General features: G+C 37.3%; 1 protein-coding gene across 1 annotated transcript in view; it reads right to left on the minus strand.

The window, feature by feature from the left end:
- LOC150108907 (muscle calcium channel subunit alpha-1-like) overlaps window positions 1-24,976 on the minus strand; it is a 1,617,925-nt gene that overhangs the window by 331,419 nt on the left and 1,261,530 nt on the right. The window contains exons 32-33 of the mRNA XM_090414483.1: window positions 18,486-18,569; window positions 2,549-2,671 (exon numbers count right to left, since the gene is read on the minus strand). Of these exons, the coding sequence (XP_090270609.1) occupies window positions 2,549-2,671; window positions 18,486-18,569 (207 nt within the window). The remainder of the gene's footprint in view (window positions 1-2,548; window positions 2,672-18,485; window positions 18,570-24,976) is intronic.

The raw sequence follows: 24,976 nt of genomic DNA on the forward strand, positions 1-24,976 counted from the left end.
GAAAAAATAACAGATTTTGGAGGTGATAGTGGGTAAGGATATTAACTTTAGAGGACAGATTGCTAAAATTGGGAGGACAAAACAACAAATTCTGGCAATGATGCAGAGGACACTGACTTGTAGAATTATGAAGTTCTGGTTCCTTTGTATATAAGGCCTTGATTAGGCCCTATATGGAGTAGTGTGCAGAGATTTGGTTATCTTATTTTCAAAAGGATGAAGAGATATTGGAAAGGTTTAAGAGCCAATGGATTAATGTAGTTTCTGGTCTCTCAAATGTTGAGTATGAAGAAATGTTGAGAATATGCAATTTGCAACATCTAGTGAATAGGAGGAAGATATAATAGAGACAAGTTGGTAAGTGGTTGTTATAGGATTAAAATGGGAGGAGAAGAAGAAGCCATCCCTGGAAGCTATATAAGGAGGGTGTGAGCAAGGGAGTGAATGGGGATAAAGGAATAGATCTGAAGCTGCAATTCACAGACCAATTTCTATATGTATGTCTAGGGGTTGTGGTTAAAGTGTTAGATAGGTTATGTTGGACTAGGATTCCAAATTTGGTAAGTAGCATACTTTGTGATGGTCTGTATAGTAAACAGGAGGCCATCTTTTAGCAGCCTACTCATATATTACAATAGGGCATTCAACGCATTAGATAAGGGAGATAAATATACAGTGGTATACTTGTTCAAAGGCCTTTGATAGATGAAGTAACTAAATTGGAAAGTAATAAGAGACTAGTGAGTTAGATAGCTGACTGGTTGTTAGATAGGAATCAGCAGTTGTATATGGAGGAGTGGTATTCAAAAAGAGAAAAGTCACTATCAGTGTGCAACAGGGATGTTTTTTGAGACTATTATTGTTTAATGTATATGTTAGATAAACTGGAACAGGCTTAACTGGAAATATGGTTGTGTGCAGATGATGCAAACTAGTGTAATAATAGCAGATGTCGTGGTAAATTTACAGTAAATTTAGTTAGACTTTGTGAGTGGAGCTACCAATTTAATGTTGCAAAGGATTGAAATCTGGTAGGTTAGGATGTGATATAGAGTATACAAATATTGGGTAATTTTTGAAGAAGCTGAAAGAGATGAGAAATCTGGCAGTAGTGTTGGACAGAGACTTGAAGTTTAGGGATCGCATTACTACAACTTTGATAACATCACAATGGATTATAGCAGTGATGCCAAGAACCTGCAAATGAATGGCTATTCTGTGCAGATTTAGTTCCTTGGTTTGCAAGGGAATGAGGGTATCTTAGAGAAGGTCTAGAGAAGATTCTCTAATTCAGTGTCAGGATTCTGGAATATGAAATTTGAAAACAGATTGAGAGGATTCAATTTGCAGATCTTTCTGAATAGAAGAAGGAGGTTTATAAGTTGGTGAGGGGTTGTCACCAGAATGTGGAGGAGCTTTATCATAGAGCAATGGGAGACAAGGGTAGAACAAGAGGTCATCCTTGGAAACTGTATGAGGAGGGTGAGCAAGGGAGTGAGGAGAAAGTTCTTTGTATAGAGAATGGCTGGTGAATAAAATACATTGTCTGAGAATGTGGTGAGTTCATAATTGCTGAGTGAGTTTAAGGCACAATAATCTTTTTTTGTGTGTGAGAGAATGCGACCTCCTGCTATGGGTCTTTTGACTCTATAGAGGTCTGATATTATTAACATCAGACCTCTATAGAGGTCTGATATTAATAATAATAATAAGAAGAAGAAGAAGAAGAATGTATTAAATATTCTGGGGGGGATGAGGAAACAGTGTAGAGGATTCAGAGGCAAGTGACCAAGACAGTGAGTGGCTTATGGAATGTTCCCTATGAGGATAGATTGAGGGGTGTATGGAATTGCAGAAGTTGGTTGATGGGAGAAAAGAGGGGATATGATAGAAACATTTAGGTTGCTTAAAGGGTTTTATAGGATTGATGTAGGGTAAATATTTCAACACCTTGACTAGAGGGAATAGAACAAGGGGTTATTCCTGGAAGTTGAGTAAAGATGTGGTTAGTAGGGATGTGAGGACTAGATTTTTTGATTGGAGAGTTGTGAATGATGAGTGGATTGGTTGCCAGAGTCATTTATTTCTGAGTGCTTTATCTGTTAATGGATTCAAGGAGTGGTATGATAGATTGTGTGGATAGTTTGGGTCTCCTGCAATATGTCTTCAGACTCCAGAGGTGCCCATATAATAATAATAATAATAAATAATAATTATTCACTACTCATGCTAAACATGCCCTGACCAACATTTCCAGTACCATAACTGCAGCTGCAGATATATAGACTGGTATGTAATTGTAAACTTCTGTCCTAGAACCATGCTCGTGGAGTGGGACTATTTCACCTTCGTGTGAAATGAACGTAACTGTGAAATGAAATTGCAAATTTACTCCAAGAGTTTCACTGTATATACTATAAACAGAAATCCCATAAGAGAAATAGAAATCTTCTAATTTCAGAAATTTATGTAATGAAAACACATTAACTTTCCTGGTGCAACCTCCTAGTATAATTTTTTGTTGTTCATATAATAAATGCTATCATACCTGGAAAGACTTGATGAATGTCCAAAGAAGGGTTCTGATACCTTCTCCACGACTGAGCAACTTTATCAATCGCATCACACGGAACAAACGAAAGAAGTTGATGCTAATGATGTTTGTGCCAGGCTAAAGAAATAAGTAAAACAAAGAATCATAAAACATAATATTTAAAAATCTGAAATGTGCTCATTACTAAACATTGCTTATTTTAATCAGAAATTAAATTTTTCTCTTTTTTTATCTTTGATAGCAAGGTATAGCAATAGTTCTGTTATAGCTCTTCTTCTTCTTCGAAATGAATCAGTATACTCCTGGACAAGGACAAAGGTCTCTCTCAATTATCTCCATTCTGTTTTCCACCCCCCACCTTCCTTCCATCATCTATTTGTATCCACTTTGGCAATCCTCACTGTGTCATGTCAACAAGCTGTATTTGATTTTCTTTTCTAACATCTACCTATAATCCAGAGTATTTTATAATAAGGTGCGACACCTTTTGGCTACTTGTATATGGAAATATGACTTGCATTACTTCACCCTTAGTATCACTTCTGGGTTTGGCTCCCACTGATGAGACCTCAATAAAAGTTGAAACTGGTCTAGGCAGTGACCCTTCGCATAATGCATAGCATTATACATGTCTGTAAGGATATGTGCTTTGCATTATGGGATAGTAAGGCAAGTGATGTGAAGTCGTTATCCTCTATATACGAATTGCTCAATCATGAAGTTACTTCACTCGCTAACTTTGCTTACATTTGGATATAGGATTAAAACAAGAATATAATTTCTTGGAATTTTTAATTTATATTATAACAAGTGGTAAAACTTTCAACATCTGTCTCTAATCCAGAGTATTTTAGGAATAAATTGTGACACCTTTTGGCTACTTGTATATGGAAACATGACTTCTGCATTACTTCACCTTTTGTATCATTTCTGGATTTGGTTTCCAATAATGTGTTTTTCTGCAGAATTGGTTGCTTTCCCTGAGATATGAGCATCTCTGCTTAGTGGTGGAGTGAACCTGCCATTGGGCAGAGCCATCACTGAGAGTTCTTCTTGGTGGCAGGATGAGCCTGTCACTGAGTGGAACTACCGCTGAGTTAAATAATCCATAGCATCACTCACTGATGGATCGCATGAGTTTTTGGAGAGATATTCTCGCACTTAAACATACCTCAATAAAGGTCAAAACCAGTCTGGGTGGTGACCCTTCCTTTAAAAAAAATTAAATAAAAAGATCAAAAACAAGAATTATCTCAGGAAAGTATTTATTTCATTTAGAGTTAGGACATATTGTCAATTGATAAGATCAACCACAGATATATAGGACATCATTCAAAAGATCAAAAACATTTCTCTCCAATCTTCTCTGTGAATTATGTGTGTTCATTTGTCCTGAGATAACAACACTAGACAAGGTTATTTAGATAACCTGATCACCTTAAATTTAAAGTCAAGAATAAAGTGACACAGATAATGATCTGGATTAACTTATCCTGATATCAGAAATAAGTGAAACTCTTGCTGAGATAATTTTTGTTGGATTTTTTTTTTTAAGGAGGGATGAATCACTCACAGAGGCACTCCACTCCTCTTAACAGTACCATCCAACTTCAAGGGTAAGGCATTTGCATTTTTATATATTCCATTTTATGAATGACCTTAAACATCAAGTGTATCATACACAGTAAATTGTAATCATACACCTGAGTACATGTGGTGATTTTCGGTGCTGAAACATAAGCTGGAAGTATTTAGCAATAATGAAATCTTTCTTCTTGCATTGCTATATTTATGAGCATTTGTTTGATTATTGTAAGGCTAGTGTGCTTAATTTTCTAATTTCCAAAGGCTTAATATTTGTTTTCTTGTACACTGTATTGTGCTTCATAGCACCGATGAAAAAAACAATGGCAGTTGATTTTAACATGCACAATTATGTTCACTGCACTGTGTGTAAAATGTATGACCTTCACAGAATGAGAGATTTATGGAATGAGTCTTGAAAGTTGTTCCGTGAGAGCTCAGAAATGCAGATTCAAAGAAACTAGAGTGTTTCCAGTTAGCCTAGAGCAGTGTTTCTCAACCACAGGATGCAGCTCAGTACTGTGTCCTGGCATCAATTATACCGAGCAGCAAGAAGTTCTCCTGGAATTTGTCATTTTAGTTTTCTAAGCATTTTTCATGAATAAATATTTTATTCATGAAAACATTTATTCATGAATAAAATATTTCATGAATAAATGAAATTCAGTGACCAAGCTGCATATTTTTAAACATGGAAGTATTTACGAATTACGTTCATTTTCAGACATCAAAATCTTTCAATATTCCGGAAAGGGAATACTGCTGTTTACACCAGTCATAAAAATTGCCTGCAAGCCAATGGGTAGAGTATCTTCTGTTCTCAAAACTGAACGAAATAACATCTGTGTTGCAAATGTCATGACAATCAGCAAGGAAGTACAGGTATCCCTTGATTAATGCAATTAATTAATCCCTCGATGCTACTACATATATCAAAACCATAAAAATTGCCTGCAAGCCAATTACAACAATGGGCAGGGTATCCTAAGTTCTCAAAACTGAATGAAATAGCATCTGTATTGCAAATGTCAGTGACAATCAGCAAGGAAGTACAGGTATTCCTTGACTAACGTGATTAATTAATCCCCCTATGTTACAGCGTATATTGAAGTCACGTTAATCAAATATAATAATCAATGGTAAAAATTACAATTTGTCCATGATCGATTACTGTATTAATAATTTGTTTTTATATGGTCCTCTTTTAGGAAAGATAAAAAATGAATGTAAAATAAATGTTTAATAAATGCTTGTACCCACATTAATTATGGCAATTTTTTATAAAAAAGTTATCAAGAGTCGTTTGAACAGTTTTAGTTTTTTCTTATCAGCATAAATTTTACGATAACAAGCAAAATGACTCTCTGGAGTACATAAGCATTCTTAGATTAACATCTGGATTCATATCCACCACTTGCTACTTAAGTGATTCTAAACTGTGAAATATTCCATCCAGTTCTTTGATATTTATCTCCTTTGAAACCTCATCTTCACGTTCCATTCGTTCATTGTGTTCACATGTATGTTGTTGTTGTTCAATTTCAAGTAGATCGTTGTCACTGTAATCTTTTGAATTTAAATCAAATAATTCTTTAAAATCTTCTACATCAACACCATCAAAACCAAGGTCTTCACCAATTGCAACAATTTCTTCAACCACGTTGTTCACAGGATTTTGAAAACCACCTAAGTCATTAGCTAATTCTGGCAAAAGGTTTTCCCAAACAGCTCTCATGCAGCTAGAAGGCACTTGCTCCCATGAGTCATGACTGTTTCCAACTGTGTGTTTAATGTTAAAATTTTTCCCAAATCCTTGGAGCATAATTGCATTTTCTCCTGTTATTGTTTCTACTACCATTGAGAATGCTATTTTAAGAAAATAGGCTTTGAAAGTTGCAATGATGCCCATGTCCATGGAATCTAGCAATGATGTCATATTTTGTGGAAAAAATAAAACTTTCGCATTCTCACACAGATCATTAAAAGAATTTGGATGACAAGGTACGTTATCTAAAAGCAAAAGAGCTTTGAAAGCTAAGTTATTTCTCTTGCAATAAGCTTCAACTGTGGGACAAAAATAAGACAAATCAATCTTTGAATAGACTTTGGGTAACCCAAGCCTTTTGATTCACCCAATTACAGATAAAGAGTTCTTGTTACATCCTTCTAAATCACTTGGGTTATGAGTTCGATAGAAAAGCAGCAGTTTCAATTTAAAATCTTCATTAGCATTCCCTCCAGGCATAACAGTAAAGTATTCTTTTGATACTTTATAGCCAGGCTGTGCTTCTTCTTTTTTTTTTTTTTGATATAAAAGTTCTAGATGGCATTTTTTCCCAATAGAGGCCAGTTTCGTCTACATTGAAAATTTGGTGGAAATCGTAATAATTTTCTTAGATAATTTTCTGCAGCTCAGGAGGAAATGTAAATGTAGCATCTTCATCTGCACTTGCAGCTTCACCTGTTATTTTCACATTCTTTAGTCCAGCCCTAGATTTAAAATTTTCAAGCCAGCCTTTGCTAGCTGTGAATTTTCAATTATCCTCTTTATATATTTTATTATTATTATTATTATTACCCCAAGACATCATGAAGTCAAAGACTCATCTGGGAGGTCCTTTTATCACACACACACATCTCATCATACCATGTCTTAAACACACTCAAACATCTTGCAGACACCACACTCTCAGGTAAGGCATGGCAATCATTCACAACTCTGCATGAAAAAACCTGCCTCTCACTCCCCTACTCACACCCTCTCTATACGGTTTCCAGGGATGAGCTCTGGTTCTTCCCTGATCTCCCACTATTCTCTGTAGAACTTCTACACCATTGATCTTATAACAACCCCTTACCAACTTGTAGGTCTCTATCATATCTCCCCTTTTCCTCCTCTCCACCAGACTCTGCAAATTACATAATCTCAATCTTTTCTCATACTCAACATTCCAGAGGTCAGAAACTACCTTAGTCAGTTGCCTTTGGACCCTTTCCAACATCTCTTCATCCTTCTGAAGGGAAAACCCGGTGACCAAATCTGGGCACACAATAGTCCATGTGTAGCCAAATCAAAGCCTTATACAATGGAACAAGAATCTCCCTACTTCTACACGTCAGTGTCCTCCGCATCATTCCCAGTAGCCTTCGTGTTGTCTTCACAAATTTGGCGATGTGTCCCCTAAATTTTAGATCCTTATCCACTATCACCCCCAGATTTCTTATTTCCTCTACCTCCAACAATATATTCTCACCAAGCATAAATTCTGCATTCCATCTTTGTTTTCCAAATTTTAAAACCTTACATTTTGCAACATTGAACTCACATCACCATTTCCGTGCCCAATCACTCAATTTATTCAAGTCCTCTTGTAAGGCCACAACATCTTCACTACTCTTTATGGTTCATCTCAACTTTGCATCATCTGCAAACAACTGAATATCTCCATTCAAATCTTCACCAATATCATTAATATACAAGTTAAACAGTAATGGACCTAAAACAGACCCCTGAGGCACTCCACTAGTGACTTTCCTTTTCCTGGCTATCGCATCCCCATACACAACTTCTTGATACCTATCAGATAGCCAGCTTCCAATCCAATGCACTAATCTAATATCCAACCCCATCTGCTCTAGTTTGACTGTCAACTTATCATGAGGTACTTTATCAAAAGCCATTGCGAAATCCAAGTATATTACTGTGTATCCTTCTCCTCTGTCCAACTAAGCCACTTTATTGTAATAAGTAAGTAGATTACTAAAACATGACCTCCCATTAGCAAATCCATGCTGTCCATCAAAGATTATACCATTGTTGTCAACCCAACTCTGGATCCTAGTTCTCACAAGCTTCTCCAACAACTTAACCACAACACCTGACACAGAGATAGGCCTATAGTTTGATGCTTGAGTTTGATCACCTCCTTTATGAAGTGGCACAATCTTGCCCTCCTTCCACTCTTTAGGGACTTGACCAAGTGCAAGACTCGTATTAAAAAAATATGTCAAGGCAGGTGTCAACTCCCTGGCACATTCCTTCAGAATACGCAGTGATATATTATCAAGTCCCACAGCCTTATTTGCATCTAGTTTACTTAACTCCCCAAACACCTCTTGCTCATTTACAGTCAGTCTCTCCTCCCATCATCAACTGCTCTCAATCTCTCCATGAAGTCATATTCACAAGATTGAAAGATCTTTATGAACTGCTCATTAAGTATCTCCACCAAACACATTCTGCAACAGCTGTCTTTATACAATTTTCCAATCAATTTCATCCTTCCATAATCATTCTTTCTTTTACTGGCTACATATTGAAAAAACTCCGTAGGATTATTTTTGGCTTCATTAGCTAACTGCTGTTCATACCTCTCTTTAGCTACTCTCACCAACCAAGTCACCCTCCTTGACTGGTCTTTGTAGACCTCATGAAATTGATTATTTCCACTTCTCTTATGCTGCTTCCACAATGCCCTTTTTCTCTGTATTGCATGCTTAATCTCTTTATTCATCCATCTCACACCTACCTTATTTAACCTTCTCACCCTTGGAATACATTTAGACATTGCATCTACTAGATAATTTTTGAAAATCCCCCAAGCTGCATTGATCTTTTTTCCAGCTAACTTCTCATTCCACACCACACCCACAAGCTGTCTCCTGAGCTTTTCATAATCACCCCCCCCCCTTCATAGTTCCACATATACCCTTTTCTCACAGGGGTCCTTGCACTGCTGGCAACCACCCAGGTAATCACCTCATGGTCACTCTCACCAATTGGTGGATGATTTGACACCTCATTTATAATTACATCCTCTGATGAGATGATCAAATCCAAGACCCTTAATCCTCGTGTGCCCTCTGTTACATACTGTCTGAGGTAGTTATCCCTCAAAAACTCAAGAAACTCATTTTCATTACTTCCAGTTGCTATCTCATCATTCCAGTCTATATTGCCATAATTAAAATCACCCATAATGATCACCCTTTTCTTATTTGCTTAGCTAATTTGACTATACATTTCACATCACCACCATCCATATTACCTGGTCTATAACAACATCCCACCAAGTATTTGAATCCATTCACCTCTATCTCACACCCTACTGCCTCAAAACCACTGGCACTATTTCCCTCTTGCATCTCTACTTTATATGGACATAACTCTTTCTCTATCATCAATAGCACTCCCCCCTCCCTTTTTACCCATTCTATCCTCACGAAACACATCATACCCTTCCATTTCTATTCCTGTCAGGATGTAATCCTCTTCCAACCATGTCTCACTTATTCCGAGAATCTTTGGGTGAACAGACGCAATTAGTGCAACCATTTCATCTGCCTTGTTTCTTATACTTCTAGCATCTGTATACAAACACAACAGCTCATTTCTGGATCTACAGCTAGTTCCACTGATACCACTCACTCGATGTGATCTCTCCATGCTCGACTGGGGCCATTTCCCTTTATGCCTGTTCATTTTAGAATCCTTTTCAATTCCAACTGTTTCCTCTTGATTGCTGGTCATCCCATTCCTTTCCTGCCTACACATGCTCTCACCTCCTCTTGGAGAATCCACCTTTCTCATGATTGTGTACCTCTGTCCACCCTGAGCCTCCCTGTTTCCCTTCTCCTCTTGCACACCCATTCTCTCATTTTCTATACTCATACCACTCACTTCCCCATTCATATCCACTTCTTCAATCTCTCCTGTCTTACTCTCCTGCTCTTCCAAATCACTCCCCTCTCGATCTGATTCATTCTCTCTATTCACTTCTCTACCTTCCAGCAGCGCTCTCTCCAAGCGACTCACACCATAACCAATCAAATGCAGTCCATCGCTCCCATACAGCTCACTTCGTCCCTCAAACTCATTCCACACATTAACAAACTGTACTCCCATCTCCTCACACATTTCAGCCAGCATATCATTCATAATCCTTGCTCTCCACCTCATTTCACCACAGTCATACCTAGGCAACACACTGACTAACCTTCCTGTCACACAATTCTTTTTTATCCTTCCAAGCAGCCACCTGATATCCATTCTGAAACGCTCTTTGTCCTCTCTGAAATCATTCATACCAATTAATACTATTAACTCTTTTGCTCGCTCCCACCTTATATCCAAAGCCTCAATCACTGTACTCATTTTACTGCCTGGAAAACATACCTTGTGCATTCTATCCTCTACCACACCTTTAATAATGGAGTCACTATACAACGCCACTCGCTCATCTTTCGTTAACTCTTTCATGCCATCATGATTTATTTTAATAATAATTATTATTATTATTCTCTTTATAGTCTTTTTATTTAGTCTCTTTAAGTCTTGAAAAGAGGCTTAGAGCTTTGGCCGTGCTATTATAGGCACCAATTGGAATTCTCTTTTGACTGCAGTTTTCCACCCAAATAATCAACAGATCTTCCATTTCAGCCATTATAGCACTTCAGTTACGTGTGCATTGCATACTTGCAGATGTAGATGCAACTTTACCTTGCTCGCAATACTCCTCAGCTTTGGATAAAATAGTCCGTATTGTAGACTTATTGAAACCAACTTCACTTGTAATCTTACTTTTACTTTCACCACGTTTAAATCTTTTAATTATATTAAGTTTCGTATCTAAGGTAATTACTTCCCTTTCACTTAATGACCTGGTTATGGGATTGCTCTTATTCTTCGACATGATTAATGGGCTGTAAAATTTACAAAGAACGTAATTTGTAAATACAGCAAGCTCCAATTGTTCTGTCCTGCAGAACAATTGGAGTTTGCAATACACCCACTCTTAATGCTGGCAGCGAAGTAACTGGCTGGCTGTCAGGTTCTGGGGGTGCAGCTGTGTTGGAGGAATGACGTCATCACTCACGACTTTCTTTCTCTTGGCCAGGAAACACTCCTAGGATTGCATGTTTTTGCGTGATAAATTTAAAGTCGTGTTAATTGAAACTCTTGCCATGTATATAAAAAGGATTGTCGCAATTAATTTTGCTGAATTAATCAAATCCCATGTTAAGCAAACCCAAGTTAAGCAAGGGATACCTGTATAAAGAAAATTTTTCCATTGAAATTGAAGATCAAGGTAGTCTGTATCCAATTCTCAAATCTAGCAATACTGAATACTGTTTCTTTGCAAGTTTGCATTGCAGTGTGTAAGTGCTTGTTTCGATACCTGAGTTCCATGATTTTTTAAAAGTAATAGGCCTACAGATTTAAATGTTAATATGCATAAGAGACAAAGGACTTTGTTTAATTTTGGTGTTAAGAAATCTCGTATTGAAGATGTTTGTGATGCAACAAACAGTGAATCATCCACCTCAAGCCTACAGAGCGATCTCCAAGATGTACAAAAGGAGGGGAACACTACTAGCACACAGAAGAAAGTCTGCATTCACTCGTAAGTATATGGACAGGTATTTTAAAATTTGGTTTCATACAATGCCCTGACACTGACCAATTGCCATGACCTCAATGTGTCATTTGTGCTACTATTCTGGGAAATGAAGCTATTGTTGTGTCCCCCTTTTCTTAAATTCTATTAATATATGTACTATACGTTAGGTCCTTCCTAAGGAGTCATGTGGTACCTCTAAAACACAAAGCAATTGCCTCAGGGTCGAGACAAAACCAACGTGGCAAAGTCCTTGAAATCTCACTTCTCTTAAAACATTAGGAATATTTATATTTTTTTGCTGCACCACCTAAGCTATTAGTTGAGTTAAACATGTCTTAATCAAGAAGTGATCTCAAAGGTGTACTATAATGACTACAGATTTGCAATCGTGACCTATAATATAATCTATTTTCTCCCGCTTAGATTCGTATCTTTTTGGAAGTGATGCATCGGATTCTAATACTCAGACACTCGGATTAACGATAGCAAAGGTTTGTTTGACACGTTAATACAATTTACAATACAAAGAAACTCAATCCAAAACTTCAATGTTAATCAGAGAAAATTATAGGTATCCTTATTAAGTAAGGACATCAAGAAGTAACATTAATATGTTATTTCACAAACTGACAAAACTTGACTGCAATATTCACATTAATCTTCATATCATATCACATTACTCAGACTAAACCTTCTAAATATTTTCAAAAACATACACATTAGTTGAACCGTATAGAAGGTACATCACTATGTGTTCTATTAAGGTGCTACAGTCCTGTCTCTTAATTATATGAAAGTCCTTAATTCTCAATTTCCCTTAATCTCATTTATAACATCTTAATTTTCTTATAATCTGTATATAGACAAAGAATTTTCAACGCTATCGTACACACTGGTTCTTCATACGTGTTCCTTCAACTTCTGACTGCCATTCTCTGATCGATCTCCCTTCCGATTCATTTAGTCAGTACTATTGCATGGATTTCTCCAGTCAAAGACAAGTCCACACGATCCCAGCATAACTAGCCCACTCCAGATATAATGATGGCGTAAGGCGATTCTGCTTCCGTGAGGCCTGTTGCCTAGATGATGAGCCCTTTCCATGGATTGCCCGTCAGTTGAATGGAGATGTGTTCTTTCATCGTACGATTAGGAGTGCGTGATTCTTCCAGCTCGTAAGCGGCATATCCCATTACCGCTTGCAGGATGAATACACATGTAAAAGTATCAAGATGAAGAATATGTGGAATTATAAGGCAAGCAACTAGCTTAGAAACCAGCTTGCAGCAGGACAATAAAAAGAATTTGAAGGAAGAGAAGTCAGAAGTACATGGATGATTCAGTGGCAGACTGTATACCCAGAATGAAGAAGATAAAGCAATTTGGAGTCAAATGGATGAATAGAGAAATTAAACAGGAATTGCAGATTAAAGAAGCGATTATGTGTGACACATAAAAGAGAGGTTGAGAGTAGTTGCATGAGGAGGAATATAAGGCTCAGGCAAGGAAAAAGACTAGTATTGTAAGGAGAGAAAAATTAGAATATGAGAGGAGACCAGCACTGCAAATTGAGGAGAATCCCAAAGAGTTTTATATGAGATAAAATGACTGTGGACAGATTCTCTTGCTAGATGGAGATGGGACTCTGGTGACCATTCAAGATGAAATAGTTGATATATTTAATTATTCTTTTATTAGAGTGTTCAATCCTGAGATGGTAGGCTTTATTCCTACAGGAATAAAGAGCTGTGAAATGTTAGAGGTTAATGACAAGGATGTATTCTGAGTACTTAGTATGCTAAATCTCAGTAAAGTGGGTGGGTGGGGAACTACATGGAATTTTTTATTATTATTACGGGTATCTCCATGGAGTCAGTAGACTCATCGTGGGAGACCCAAACTATCAAAACAATATCCATCATATCTCTTCTTGAATTCATTTACAGACGAAGAACTCACAACTGAGTCAGGCAATGCATTCCACTCATTCAACACCCTCCAGGCAAAAAACCTCGTTCTCACACCTTTGTTAACCATACTTTTCCTTAATTTCCAGGGATGACCTCTTGTTCTTCCATCACTATCACACAGTTGAAACATTTCCCCTGCATCAATCTTATAAAAACCTTTTAGTAATTTAAATGTTTCTATCATATCCCCTCTTCTCTGCCTATCAACCTACCTCTGCAATCCATAAGCTCTCAATCTATCAATGTAAGGAGCATTTTTTACATCACTCGCCAACTTAGTCACTCTCCTCTGAACCCTCCACACAACCTCCTCATCTCCAAGGAATCCAGGTGACCAGACCCGAGCACAGTAATCCATCTGTGGAAGTATCAACGCTTAATAAAGGGGAATAATAACCTCTTTATCTCTGGATGTTAGTGTGTTCCTCAATAAAAATAGTATGTTCCTCCCCTTGCTGAAAAATACTTTGACGAGCAGAGACAAAGAAGTTATTGTTTCTCTGTATCGAGCCTTGATAAGACCCTATCTAGACTACTGTGCCCAGATTTGGGTGCTAGGGTTTCTTCTTGATGGGGAGGAGGTGGAGAGGATCCAGATATGAGTGACCAAAATGATAGCAGGTCTATGGAATGAACCTTATGAGAACAGGTTGAAGATTTGTGGGTTGCAGAAATTGGCTGATAGGCGGAAAAGGGGTGATATGATTGAGACATTCAAATTACTGAAAGGTTTCTATAAGATTAATTCAGAAGATATTTTTGAGAATAGGACTGGTGGCAGGAGGACTAGGGGCCATCCATGGAAGCTGGGCAAAACTGTGGTTAGCAAGGGTGTTAGTGCTAGGTTTTTTACCTGGAGAGTGGTGAATGAGGAATAAGCTGCCAGAGTCTGGTGTGGGTGCCATGACTGTAAATGAGTTCAAGGCGAAGTATGATAGATACTGTGTGAATGTTGAATAGTTGTTCTTGAAATGATGTTAGGGCCTCCCTCGATGAGTCTAAGGACCCTTTGGAGTCCCGTTCTAATAATAATAAAAATAATAATAACCAAGTAATCCTATGTGCAATCTTGGACACCTTAGCAATGTGTCTCCTGAACTTCATCTCCCTATCTACCAACACCCCTAAGTCCCTGGCCTCATCAATCTCTTGGAGTACCATTCCATCAATGTAGTACACAGCTGGTAATCTTTTAATCCCAAAATGCGTAACTTTATACTTTTCCACATTAAACTGACATCCATTACCTTTTGCCCATTTTACCAGCTTATTTAAATCATCCTGAAAACTTTCAACATCAGCTTGATTTTTTATTGCGCTACCCAACTTTGCATCATCAGCAAACAACTGAATATCTTCCTGTAAGCCATTTCCTATATCATTTATATACAAATTAAACAACAATGGCCCAAGCACAGAGCCCTGAGGCACGCCACTGGTCACTTGCCTCATCCTGGACTCTGCTCCTCAACACACCACCTTCTGGTATCTCTCCCTGAGCCAGACCGCCTCAAATGAACTATCATTCATGTCTATCATCTTGATATACTACTTTCTTTGGCTACAACTCATCAGCTATTATCAACAGTACTCCTCCCTGCCCCCCCCCCTTTTCTTTCTTCTCTATCCTCCCTGAAAATACTATACCCATCACATTCAATTCCAGTGACCACATCTTCTGCTGACAGCAAATTTCACTAATGCATAAAACTTTTGGTGAGATTGCACTGACTAATGTCAAAAATTCTTCCCTCTTATTTCAAATGCTTCTTGCATTTGTATACAAAAAAATTGCAGATTGCCTTTAGTTCTTGTACCAGCTTTAGAACTGATATACATGTCACTAATTTCAGTAGTCCCATGCAGATTTTTACCCCTCTTTTCTGTAATTTATTCCGCAAATAAGGATCAACAAATATACAATCACTGCTTAAGTTTCTCCCTCTTACACTCAGCCTTTTCAATTTTAGTTTCCCTGCCCAATTACTTCAATTTGTTCAGAAAACAGTGACTTCTTCAATTGCTTATGACCTTCCATGTTGAGATGCAACCTCTCTGTCTCTTGCATACAGCTGTCTTTTGCCTTCAAACACATTCCAGACATCAACAAATTCCAGACCTCTTTTTTTTGCACATTCTTACAATGATATCATTCATTATCATCGCTCATCTACTTAACTCATAATTTTCAAAACGAGGCAGCACACACACACACACACACACACACACACACACACACACACACACACACACACACACACACACACACACACACACACACACACACACACAATCCTCCCATTGACATTTTTCTTCTTCACGATATCTAACAATGTTCGGAAATCTTTTGTCTAACCGATTTATACTACCACTCAGGTCGTTTGTACCCACCATAACTATCATATTTTCTGCATCATGCTCTCTCTCTCTATTGTTCCACCAACCAAGCACTTCTCAGGCATTCCGCTCTCCATACCCTTAATCATAGAATCACTATATATTTTACCACTCATAACTAAATTCAAGTCCAAACAAGCGTCACTCATGGCCTCATTTTCTACGTTATTCAGCATGACTCTCCCAGCTTCATTACTCAACGCTCTTTTACTTACTCTCTCACTCTCACGACATCTCGTTTCTTCTAGACCTCTTGTGCTTTCATTCTGTTGACTCCTAATCACTCTCATGCTATTTATTACTTCATCAATCACAAAAGACTCTCCTATACTTAATCCTGTTCTAGTACCTCAGCTAAAGTAATCTCCATAGTCCTAATTTCTCTATTCAACCCATTTAACTCTGTTTTAATTTCCAGGACCTCCTTACAGAGCACTTCCAATTCCTCTTGCAGAAGATGAAGGTCATATTTCATTTTCCCAAACTCCTGCCGAAGTTCTTTCACTTCAGTCCCAATGTCTGCTTCCATTCCTAATCGCTCCAGCATATCCCGACACTTCTCAAGTACATCAACGTTTTCATTCTTCTCATCTAGTCAAACAGTCCACCGATCTTTCACATTCTTTGGCCCATACATATAGCAGTTTCCGCAATGCATCCATTGCAAATAATCCAACGCAGAGCCAGACTTTCATACAAAAGGCCTCCGAGCCTTGACGTACGTTCTCTTGTTGGACATCATCTTTAGTCGCTGAAGTAGTGAAACAATCAGCAGCGAAAACACAATGTATACAACAGAGTTTCAAACAATAATACCACTGAAGGACACTTGTATCCAACCGAAGCATAACTGCAGCACAATTTGAGACAAAAAGCCACACTATACTTTAATTTAAAAACACGTGTTCTAGCATAACTCAACACGACTGCCACGTTCACTAGCACCATCTCAAATCTCAGTTTCTCCATGTGTTTTAAGGAAATGTGTTGAGGAACTGAGCACACCATTATCTTGGCTGTTTAATGAAAGCATTGTAATGTGACAAGTTCCTGGATAGCAGATAGAGGGTAAGACGGTGCCAGCGGTAAATGCTACTATCTTATACTTCTTCCACTTTCAGGTGGTGGCAAAATAGAGGCATCAAACTATAGGTCTGTTTATTTTTCTTCAATAGTTGTTAAGATTTTCAAGATATTGGTAAGAATTTGTATAGAGAATTGGACAGATGAGGCCAGCATTATTTATGCATGCCAGGATGGATTTGTTAAAGGGTGCTCTTGTTTTAGTAATCTTGTTAATTTTTACAACAGAGTAACAAGAGCACTAGATGAAGATAAGGCATACACTGTTATTGTTTAATATACTGTCTTTTTTTTTTTTTTTTTTTTTTTTGCAAAGGCATTTGACAGGGTGCCACATGAAAAACTAGTTTTTAAGTTGCAACATATAGATCTGGATATCAGATTTGTGGATTGAATTGGTGATTGGCTCTCTGGCAGATATCATAGAGTTGTACATGGGCAAAAGGATTATTAAATAGGAAGGTTACAAGTGGAGTTCTGCAGGTTTCAGTACTGGGACTATTACTATTCAATGTTTATGTCAGTGATATTGTCAAGGGACCAAAAGGAAATATTCTGTTTTTGCAAATGCTGTAAAGCTTGGGAGGGTGATTAGTAATAGTGCTGATGTTTTGGCTTTTCAAGAGGATTTGAATATGCTGGAAAGTTAGTTTGGCAAATGACTGGGGATATCAGTTTAAGAGAATTAAATGTAAGATTTAAAATTTGGGGCCCACACACACAGGATGCTTCACACTCACTTGGTAGAGTTATACTGGACAAAATGGAGGAAGCAAATGATCTTGTGATGTTTGTAGGTAGAAGTTTGAAGTTCACAAAACATACTGCAAAGGTTGTAAAGACATCTCAGAGTATTGCCGCAATACTGAGGAGGACACTGATCATGAGAGATGAAAGGGTGGTGGTCCTATTGTATAAAGCTTGGTTCGGATCACACCTGGATTTTTCAATTCAGATCTGGTGATGAGGATTTGAAGGGAGGAATAATCTTAGAGAGGGTAAAGAGAGACAGATATCAAAAATGGTATGAAGACTGTAAAATGCTGATTATGAGGAAAGATTGAGGACATGCAGACTGTATAATTTTGGTGGATAGAAATCAAAGAGGAGATATCATGGAGACATTTAAGCTGTTGAAAGGCTATTACTGGATTGACATTGTGACTTCTAGGAACAAGATACTACTTATCCTTGGAAGTTACAAAATGAAGTAGTGAGTAAGAGGGTAAGAAGTAAATTTTTTTGCATGGCATGTGGTATGTACATGTAATGCATTGCTTGAGAGGGCAGTAAAAGTGCAAACGATGGATGGATGAGTTTGCAGAGTAGTATGATAGACTTTGTGTTGACTAGTATTAGCATCTCATGTGAGTCTTGTGACCCCAAAGTGGTAAAAACATAATAGTAATAATAATAATTGTGCCCCAGATAAATATATAAATAAACATTTACTCAGATGACACATTATTTATTGCAATGTAAATGAAAAGTACTCACATTTACTTCTGAGTAGACAATGTCGATGAAACTTCCCAACACAATGATGAAATCAAACACATTCCATGCATCCCCAAAATAATTCTGTGTAAGGGGAAAAAAAAAACATAAATATGCACACACACACACACACACACACACACACATGTGTGTGTGTATATATACAAGTAATAAAAGTTAGATACACAATTTTTTTTTTTTTTTTGCTAAACCTTAATATTCTTTTTGCTTGATATTTATAACAATAAACAAATTCATGCATGATGTTTCTAAATGTCTGTTGATAAGGCAGATTGAGTATTGCAAGTTACTGGATGCAAGCAACATCTCAAATATGGTCTATAAAGCTATCTATAAAAGAGAAGACTGTTATGTCCTAAGTTTGGTGAGAGCACTCATGCAGTTTTCACCTGGGAGGTAACAAAGCATATGACAGTATGGATTAAGAAGCAATATATGTGGAACTATAAGGTAGATGATTATAATAAACTGAGAAGGAATCTGGCTATTGCACAACCTTGATTCAAACATCATGGTAGTATTGGAATGATAATGGCATGAATGCTGAAGGAATGCAAGAAAGGCAGAATGTCCCTGGTTCAGCAGATCCATGATGATGAATGGAAGAAGATCACAATAATTCCATTATCCAAGTATAGGACTAGGAGTGATGCAACTGATAATGGGCTAAACAGTATCTCTGGTGTAGAGCTGTCAAGGTACTGGGAAGGCTGACAGGTATCACATTAGGAATCATATTCAAAGTTAGGATATACATAGCATTTTGATGCTGTATAGATACACTGCAGTACTGTTAAGGTGGATCTTGAGTTAGTAATCTACTCATGCTTGGACATAGATTGACAGAAATAAGTAAAGGAAATTAATGATTCCAGATTTTGACAATACATTTGACAGGATGTCATGCTAAAGGCCATTATATAAATTAAACCGTGTGAAACATAGAGAAATAGATTGGCAGATATTAGAGAAAGTGATGTATGGTGGTGCTAAGAAGTGTATCACAGGGTTCTGTAGTTGGATTCATTGCTGTTTAACTTGTATATTAATGATACCAGAGAAAGTCTTAAGGGTGATATTCAGTTATCTACTAATGATGCTAACCTTAGGAAGAGTGATAAGGAATATATATGATAAAGAATCTCAGAGTCTGAGATTCTGTATCATCTCCTAGCACTTGAATAGACTCATTTTATGGGTAAATGTTAATGAGTATCAGTTTAATATTTCTAAGTGAAAGGTTATACATTTTGGATTGAGGACATTGTAAGCAAAGTATTATGTTAATGGAAATTTGCTGAAAGGAATCAATAAAGCTAGAGACTTGGGGTTGTAGTAGACAAGGAATGAATGTTTAGGAATCTCACTGATAAGGTGTTTAAGGAATCACATTGAATAACTGCAATGTTGAAGAACATTCTGACTTGTAAGAAAAAGGAAGTTATTCTCCCATTGTACAAGACTGCAATAAAACCATATCTGTATAAAACCATATACAAATTTATACAGATATGATCACTTGGGGTCAAAGCAGATGGGAAAACAGCTGAAAAGACTCAGTAGGAGACAACAAAGATGATAATTGGCATATGGAATTGCACATATATGAGGTTAGATTGAGGGATAGCAGTCTTTCTTCAAAGTATGAACAAAGGAGAGGAGATATGACAGAAGTATATAAGTTAGTAAGGAGATATCATATCAGTATTATTATTATCGACTTATCGATGAAGGCCCTAAACATCATGCCAAGCACTATCCATCATCCGTGCAGTATCTATCATACATGGCTTTGAACTCATTCACAGTCATGACACCCACAACAGATTCTGGCAACTTATTCCACTCATTCACTCCTCCCCAATCAAAAAAATCTACTCTTGACATCCCTGCTAACTACACTCTTGCTCAGTTTCCAAGAATGGCAACTAGTTATTCCAAGACCAGACCTGTGCTGAAAAATTTCTTCTATATTAATCTTATAAAAATCCATATAAAAATTAATTTGTATGTCTCAATCATATTGCCCATTTTCTGCCTGTCAACCAATTTCTATAATCCACAAATTTTCAACCTGTGCTCTAAACATTCATTCTATAGACCTGATACCATCTTGGTCATTTGCCTCTGGATCTTCTTCACCTCCTCCTCATCCCCCAAGAAACCCAGGTGACCAGATCTGGGCACAGCAGTCAAGAATGGGATCTTATCAAGGCTCTATAAAGAGGTATAATAACCTCTTATCAGGGTATTCTTTAGTGATCAAGTAATCTGATGAGCTGCTTCAGCCACTTTTATAATATGCCCTCTAAATTTTAACTCCTTATCCACTAACACCTCCAAAATCCCTGGATTCATCAATTTCCTACAGTACAATTCCATGTGTGGTATACAGCTGGTAATCTTTTTACTCCAAAATGCATAACCTTACAATTTGTCACATTAAACTAACATCCATTCTCCTTTGTCCAGACTGCCAGTCTATCCAAATCATCCTGCAAAATTTTAACATCATCTGTATTAACTATTGCCCTACCCAATTTTGCATCATCAGCAAACAACTGAATAGTTCCTTTTAGATGCTTTCCTATTTCGTTAATGAACAAACTTGAATTGGTAAATAGTAATGGCCCAAAAACAGAGCCTATGGCATGCCACTAGTCACAGGTCTACTAGACTCTACTCCAGAATAAACTACTCTCTGACATCTCTCCATTAACCACCCTGTTATCCACTTCATGTGCTGCAATTTACCGATTAGAATTCCATGTGGTATCCTGTCAAAAGCTTTTGCAAAATCCAGCAGTATCATTGTAAACCCATTCATCCAACTCAGCTGTCACTGTACCATAAAATGTGAGCAAGTTACTGAAGCATGACTTACCATTCAAAAAACCATGTCTCCCCCATCCCTCTCCATATAGTATCCCATTTCTGTCTATCCATTCCTGTGGTTTGCTCTTAACCAACTTCTCCAGTACCTTGACTATGACTCCTGATAAGCTGATTAGTTGGTAATTTGCTACATCAGTCTTGGAGCCTCCTTTATGCAACAGAACTATTTTCCCTTTTTTCTACCCCTTTGGTACTAATCCAGAGCTGAGACTTAGATTAAACAACATGGTCAAAGGCACTGCCAATTCACTAGCACCTTCTCATAAAACTTGAGTTGGTACACCATCTAATCCCATAGCTCTATTAACATTATTCTTAATATTGATTTTAACCAATCGCTTGATGACATATATGCTTCTCCAGAAGGGAGTTGAAGGGCTCATTAAGAGAAGGCTGTTTTATCACTCCTGTGCTTCTTAACCACACCTGTAGCCAGTTTCTACGAATGATCCTAAGTTCTGCTTGCACTAGCCATTAGCTGAAAAATCTCACTTGTATCTGTAAGTTTCCTTTATTAACTTGTATGTTTCTATCATATCTCCTCTCGTTTTGCTATTTTTGCTATTCCATGCAACAGAACTATTTTCCCTTTTTTCTACCCCTTTGGTACTAATCCAGAGTTGAGACTTAGATTAAACAACATGGTCAAAGGCACTGCCAATTCACTAGCACCTTCTCATAAAACTTGAGTTGGTATACCATCTAATCCCATAGCTCTATTAACATTATTCTTAATATTGATTTTAACCAATCACTTGATGACATATATGCTTCTCCAGAAGGGAGTTGAAGGGCTCATTAAGAGAAGGCTGTTTTATCACTCCTGTGCTTCTTAACCACACCTGTAGCCAGTTTCTACGAATGATCCTAAGTTCTGCTTGCACTAGCCATTAGCTGAAAAATCTCACTTGTATCTGTAAGTTTCCTTTATTAACTTGTATGTTTCTATCATATCTCCTCTCGTTTTGCTATTTTTGCTATTCCACCGGCTAGTAATTCTCTCAATTGTCTCCCTATCCCCTTGAAACAAAGGACTATATCTGATCACTGTTGTAAAGGTGTGGTCTTATCAAAGTCCTGTATTCTTTATTTATTTGTTTTTATTACAATTTAGTTGTCTCTTCAATAGAGCTGTTATCTGATACAATGACTTAACCAACTCAGTAACATGCCTTTTAAACTTTAACTCTCTGTCCACTGTAATCCCAAGTCTCTAGCTTCATCAGCTACTCACAGCAAATTCCTATTGATATGATATGCTGTCTGCAATATCCTTTTTCTCTTAATGTAGAACTTTACATTTAGACACATTAAACTTACTTATTAATATCTGCCTATAGAATTAGTCTGTTCAAGTCAGCCTGTAGGGATTCTGAATCAGATATGGTCCTTATTCACTTGACTCAACTTATTATCATCAGCAAACAAATGAATATTACTCTCTGATTCATCCCCAATATCATTAATATACAAGTTAATAATAATCTCATACATAGTACCTTGTGCTAGGCCAGTGGCAGCTATCCTTCTCTTAGACTCAAGCACCTCTATATCATTTGCTGATACTTCTCATTCAGTCACTCTCCTATCCATGTCACATTTTATTTTATACACATCGCTTTGTGTATGTATGGCAACATGTAGAATCCTTGTCAAATTTCCTTGAAAGATCTAGCATTATTGCAATATATCCAACTCAAATGTCATTCTATTATACAACATGAGCAGAGACTGCTAAAATAAGAACCACCATGAACAAACCCAAGCCATCCTATGTAACAGGATCCTTCTGCTGTCTACCAACTTCTGAATGTGATTCCTAATGAGCCTCACCAAAACGTTGATGACCACATCAAAGATATTGTGTGGTCTAATATAACTTGCTGCATCAGTTCTAGCTACACCCTTGGAATATTTGGAATATAAAGAGCAGGCTAGAAACTTTATTACTTCTCCTAAACTTTATTATCACTCTTTCATGATATTAGATCCACATTTTATTTATTTATTTTTTATGCAGTTCTTGCTTTAAAATGTTATTCATCCATTTAATTCCCATGAAATTTTTTCTCCTAATATTCTGAATGAAGATGGCAATATTCTACTTCGGACATCTTTGACCACTTCCTATGCACTGTTGATTCCTCTGCTATGTGCTTTCTCATGCTGGGGGCTGCTTCAAGCTGTCTTCACAGTTTTGTAATCATCTGCCTTAGAGTTCTACATATGCCCCTTCTCAGTGATACCTATCACATGCATTATCATCTTCTAAGTTAAAACTGCATTATCACTTTCACCTGCTGGAGGCAAGTTTGGTCAAATTACTATATCCAATGTTCTTTTACCACGAGATTTCTCTGAAACATGCTGCTTAAGGTGGCTATCCCTCAGTAATTTATACATTTTTTTATGCAAGTGCCAATAATGTTAGTTCTATATCTGATATAGAAGAATGACAGAATGATATAGTTCGCCCACCGTTTCCAGGTCCCTGCTTCGCGTCTTCCCAAGAATAGTCGATTCATGCTGAAGGGGAGAAAAAAATGAAGGACGTCCGAATTGGTCGCCAACACGTGAAATCACGTGCTTTATAGGTAAAATTTTCCAACTGTTATACAAGCAACATAGTTAACTACAATAATCATAAAAGAGAAGTTAATTTTCCGACCGGTAATAATAAACAACTCATCCCACTATACGGACTGATTACCCTATTATCGGAATGGATTCTTCTTTTTCTGAGATGCGCAGAAGTGTCGAGCCTCAAATCGGTGGGCGAACTATAGTTCTTTGTATCTATAAGATTTATCTATGCGGTTCACATTCCTCTTCAGATGATCCTGCTCTATAGCAGCATCTAATGTATTTTGCCATGTTAATCACTGTCGCACACTAAACAGCTTGTAGCCCACTACCTGTATTATTTACATTTATTCTGGTTGGATTTAATTTTGCAGCAATAATTAGCAATACACCCTCCCACCCAATCTATCATCCTTGAATATACTGAACTCATTCCATTCCATTCCTGTAATGATGTGCTACAATGTTGTAAGTTTTTTTCCACTTGGTTATACTATAAATTATATATTTAGTTTAATCCTTTATCCAAGTGTATGCAAACAAAGTTTGCGCCTGAAGTATCTTCAGGACTGGGGCAACTCAAATCAGTAAAAAAAAAATCAGTAAAAAAGAAAAAGAGAGATTTGAAAACTGTAATGGATGTTAAAAGGGACGAAAGTGAGGTGAGAGTGGCGGAAGGAAATGAAATTGAGAGAACAAATGAAACTAGAAATGCCGTGAGGAAGAAATTGAAAGTAAAACAAATCGAAACAAGATGGCGGCACATTTGAGCTGTCTCTCTTCACTGTGTACCGCTTAATTAGTGATAGCCTTGGGCCATCTATCTCTGATTGGTACCAGTGGAGATTGAACTGCCCACTCAGTCTCCAAAAGTTAGATTGGGCTAAATGGCCTCGCCTACTCCCGTATACGGGAATAAAATGGCGTTAGCTGGGTTTTTTTTTTATTAAACAAATCGAAAGAATGGATGATAGAGAAAGTTCGATGCATGT

Source organism: Typopeltis vanoorti, chromosome 2 (genome assembly GCF_054136105.1).
Source record: "Typopeltis vanoorti isolate ZY-2024b chromosome 2, IOZ_Tvanoo_1.0, whole genome shotgun sequence".
Lineage (NCBI taxonomy): Eukaryota > Metazoa > Arthropoda > Arachnida > Uropygi > Thelyphonidae > Typopeltis > Typopeltis vanoorti.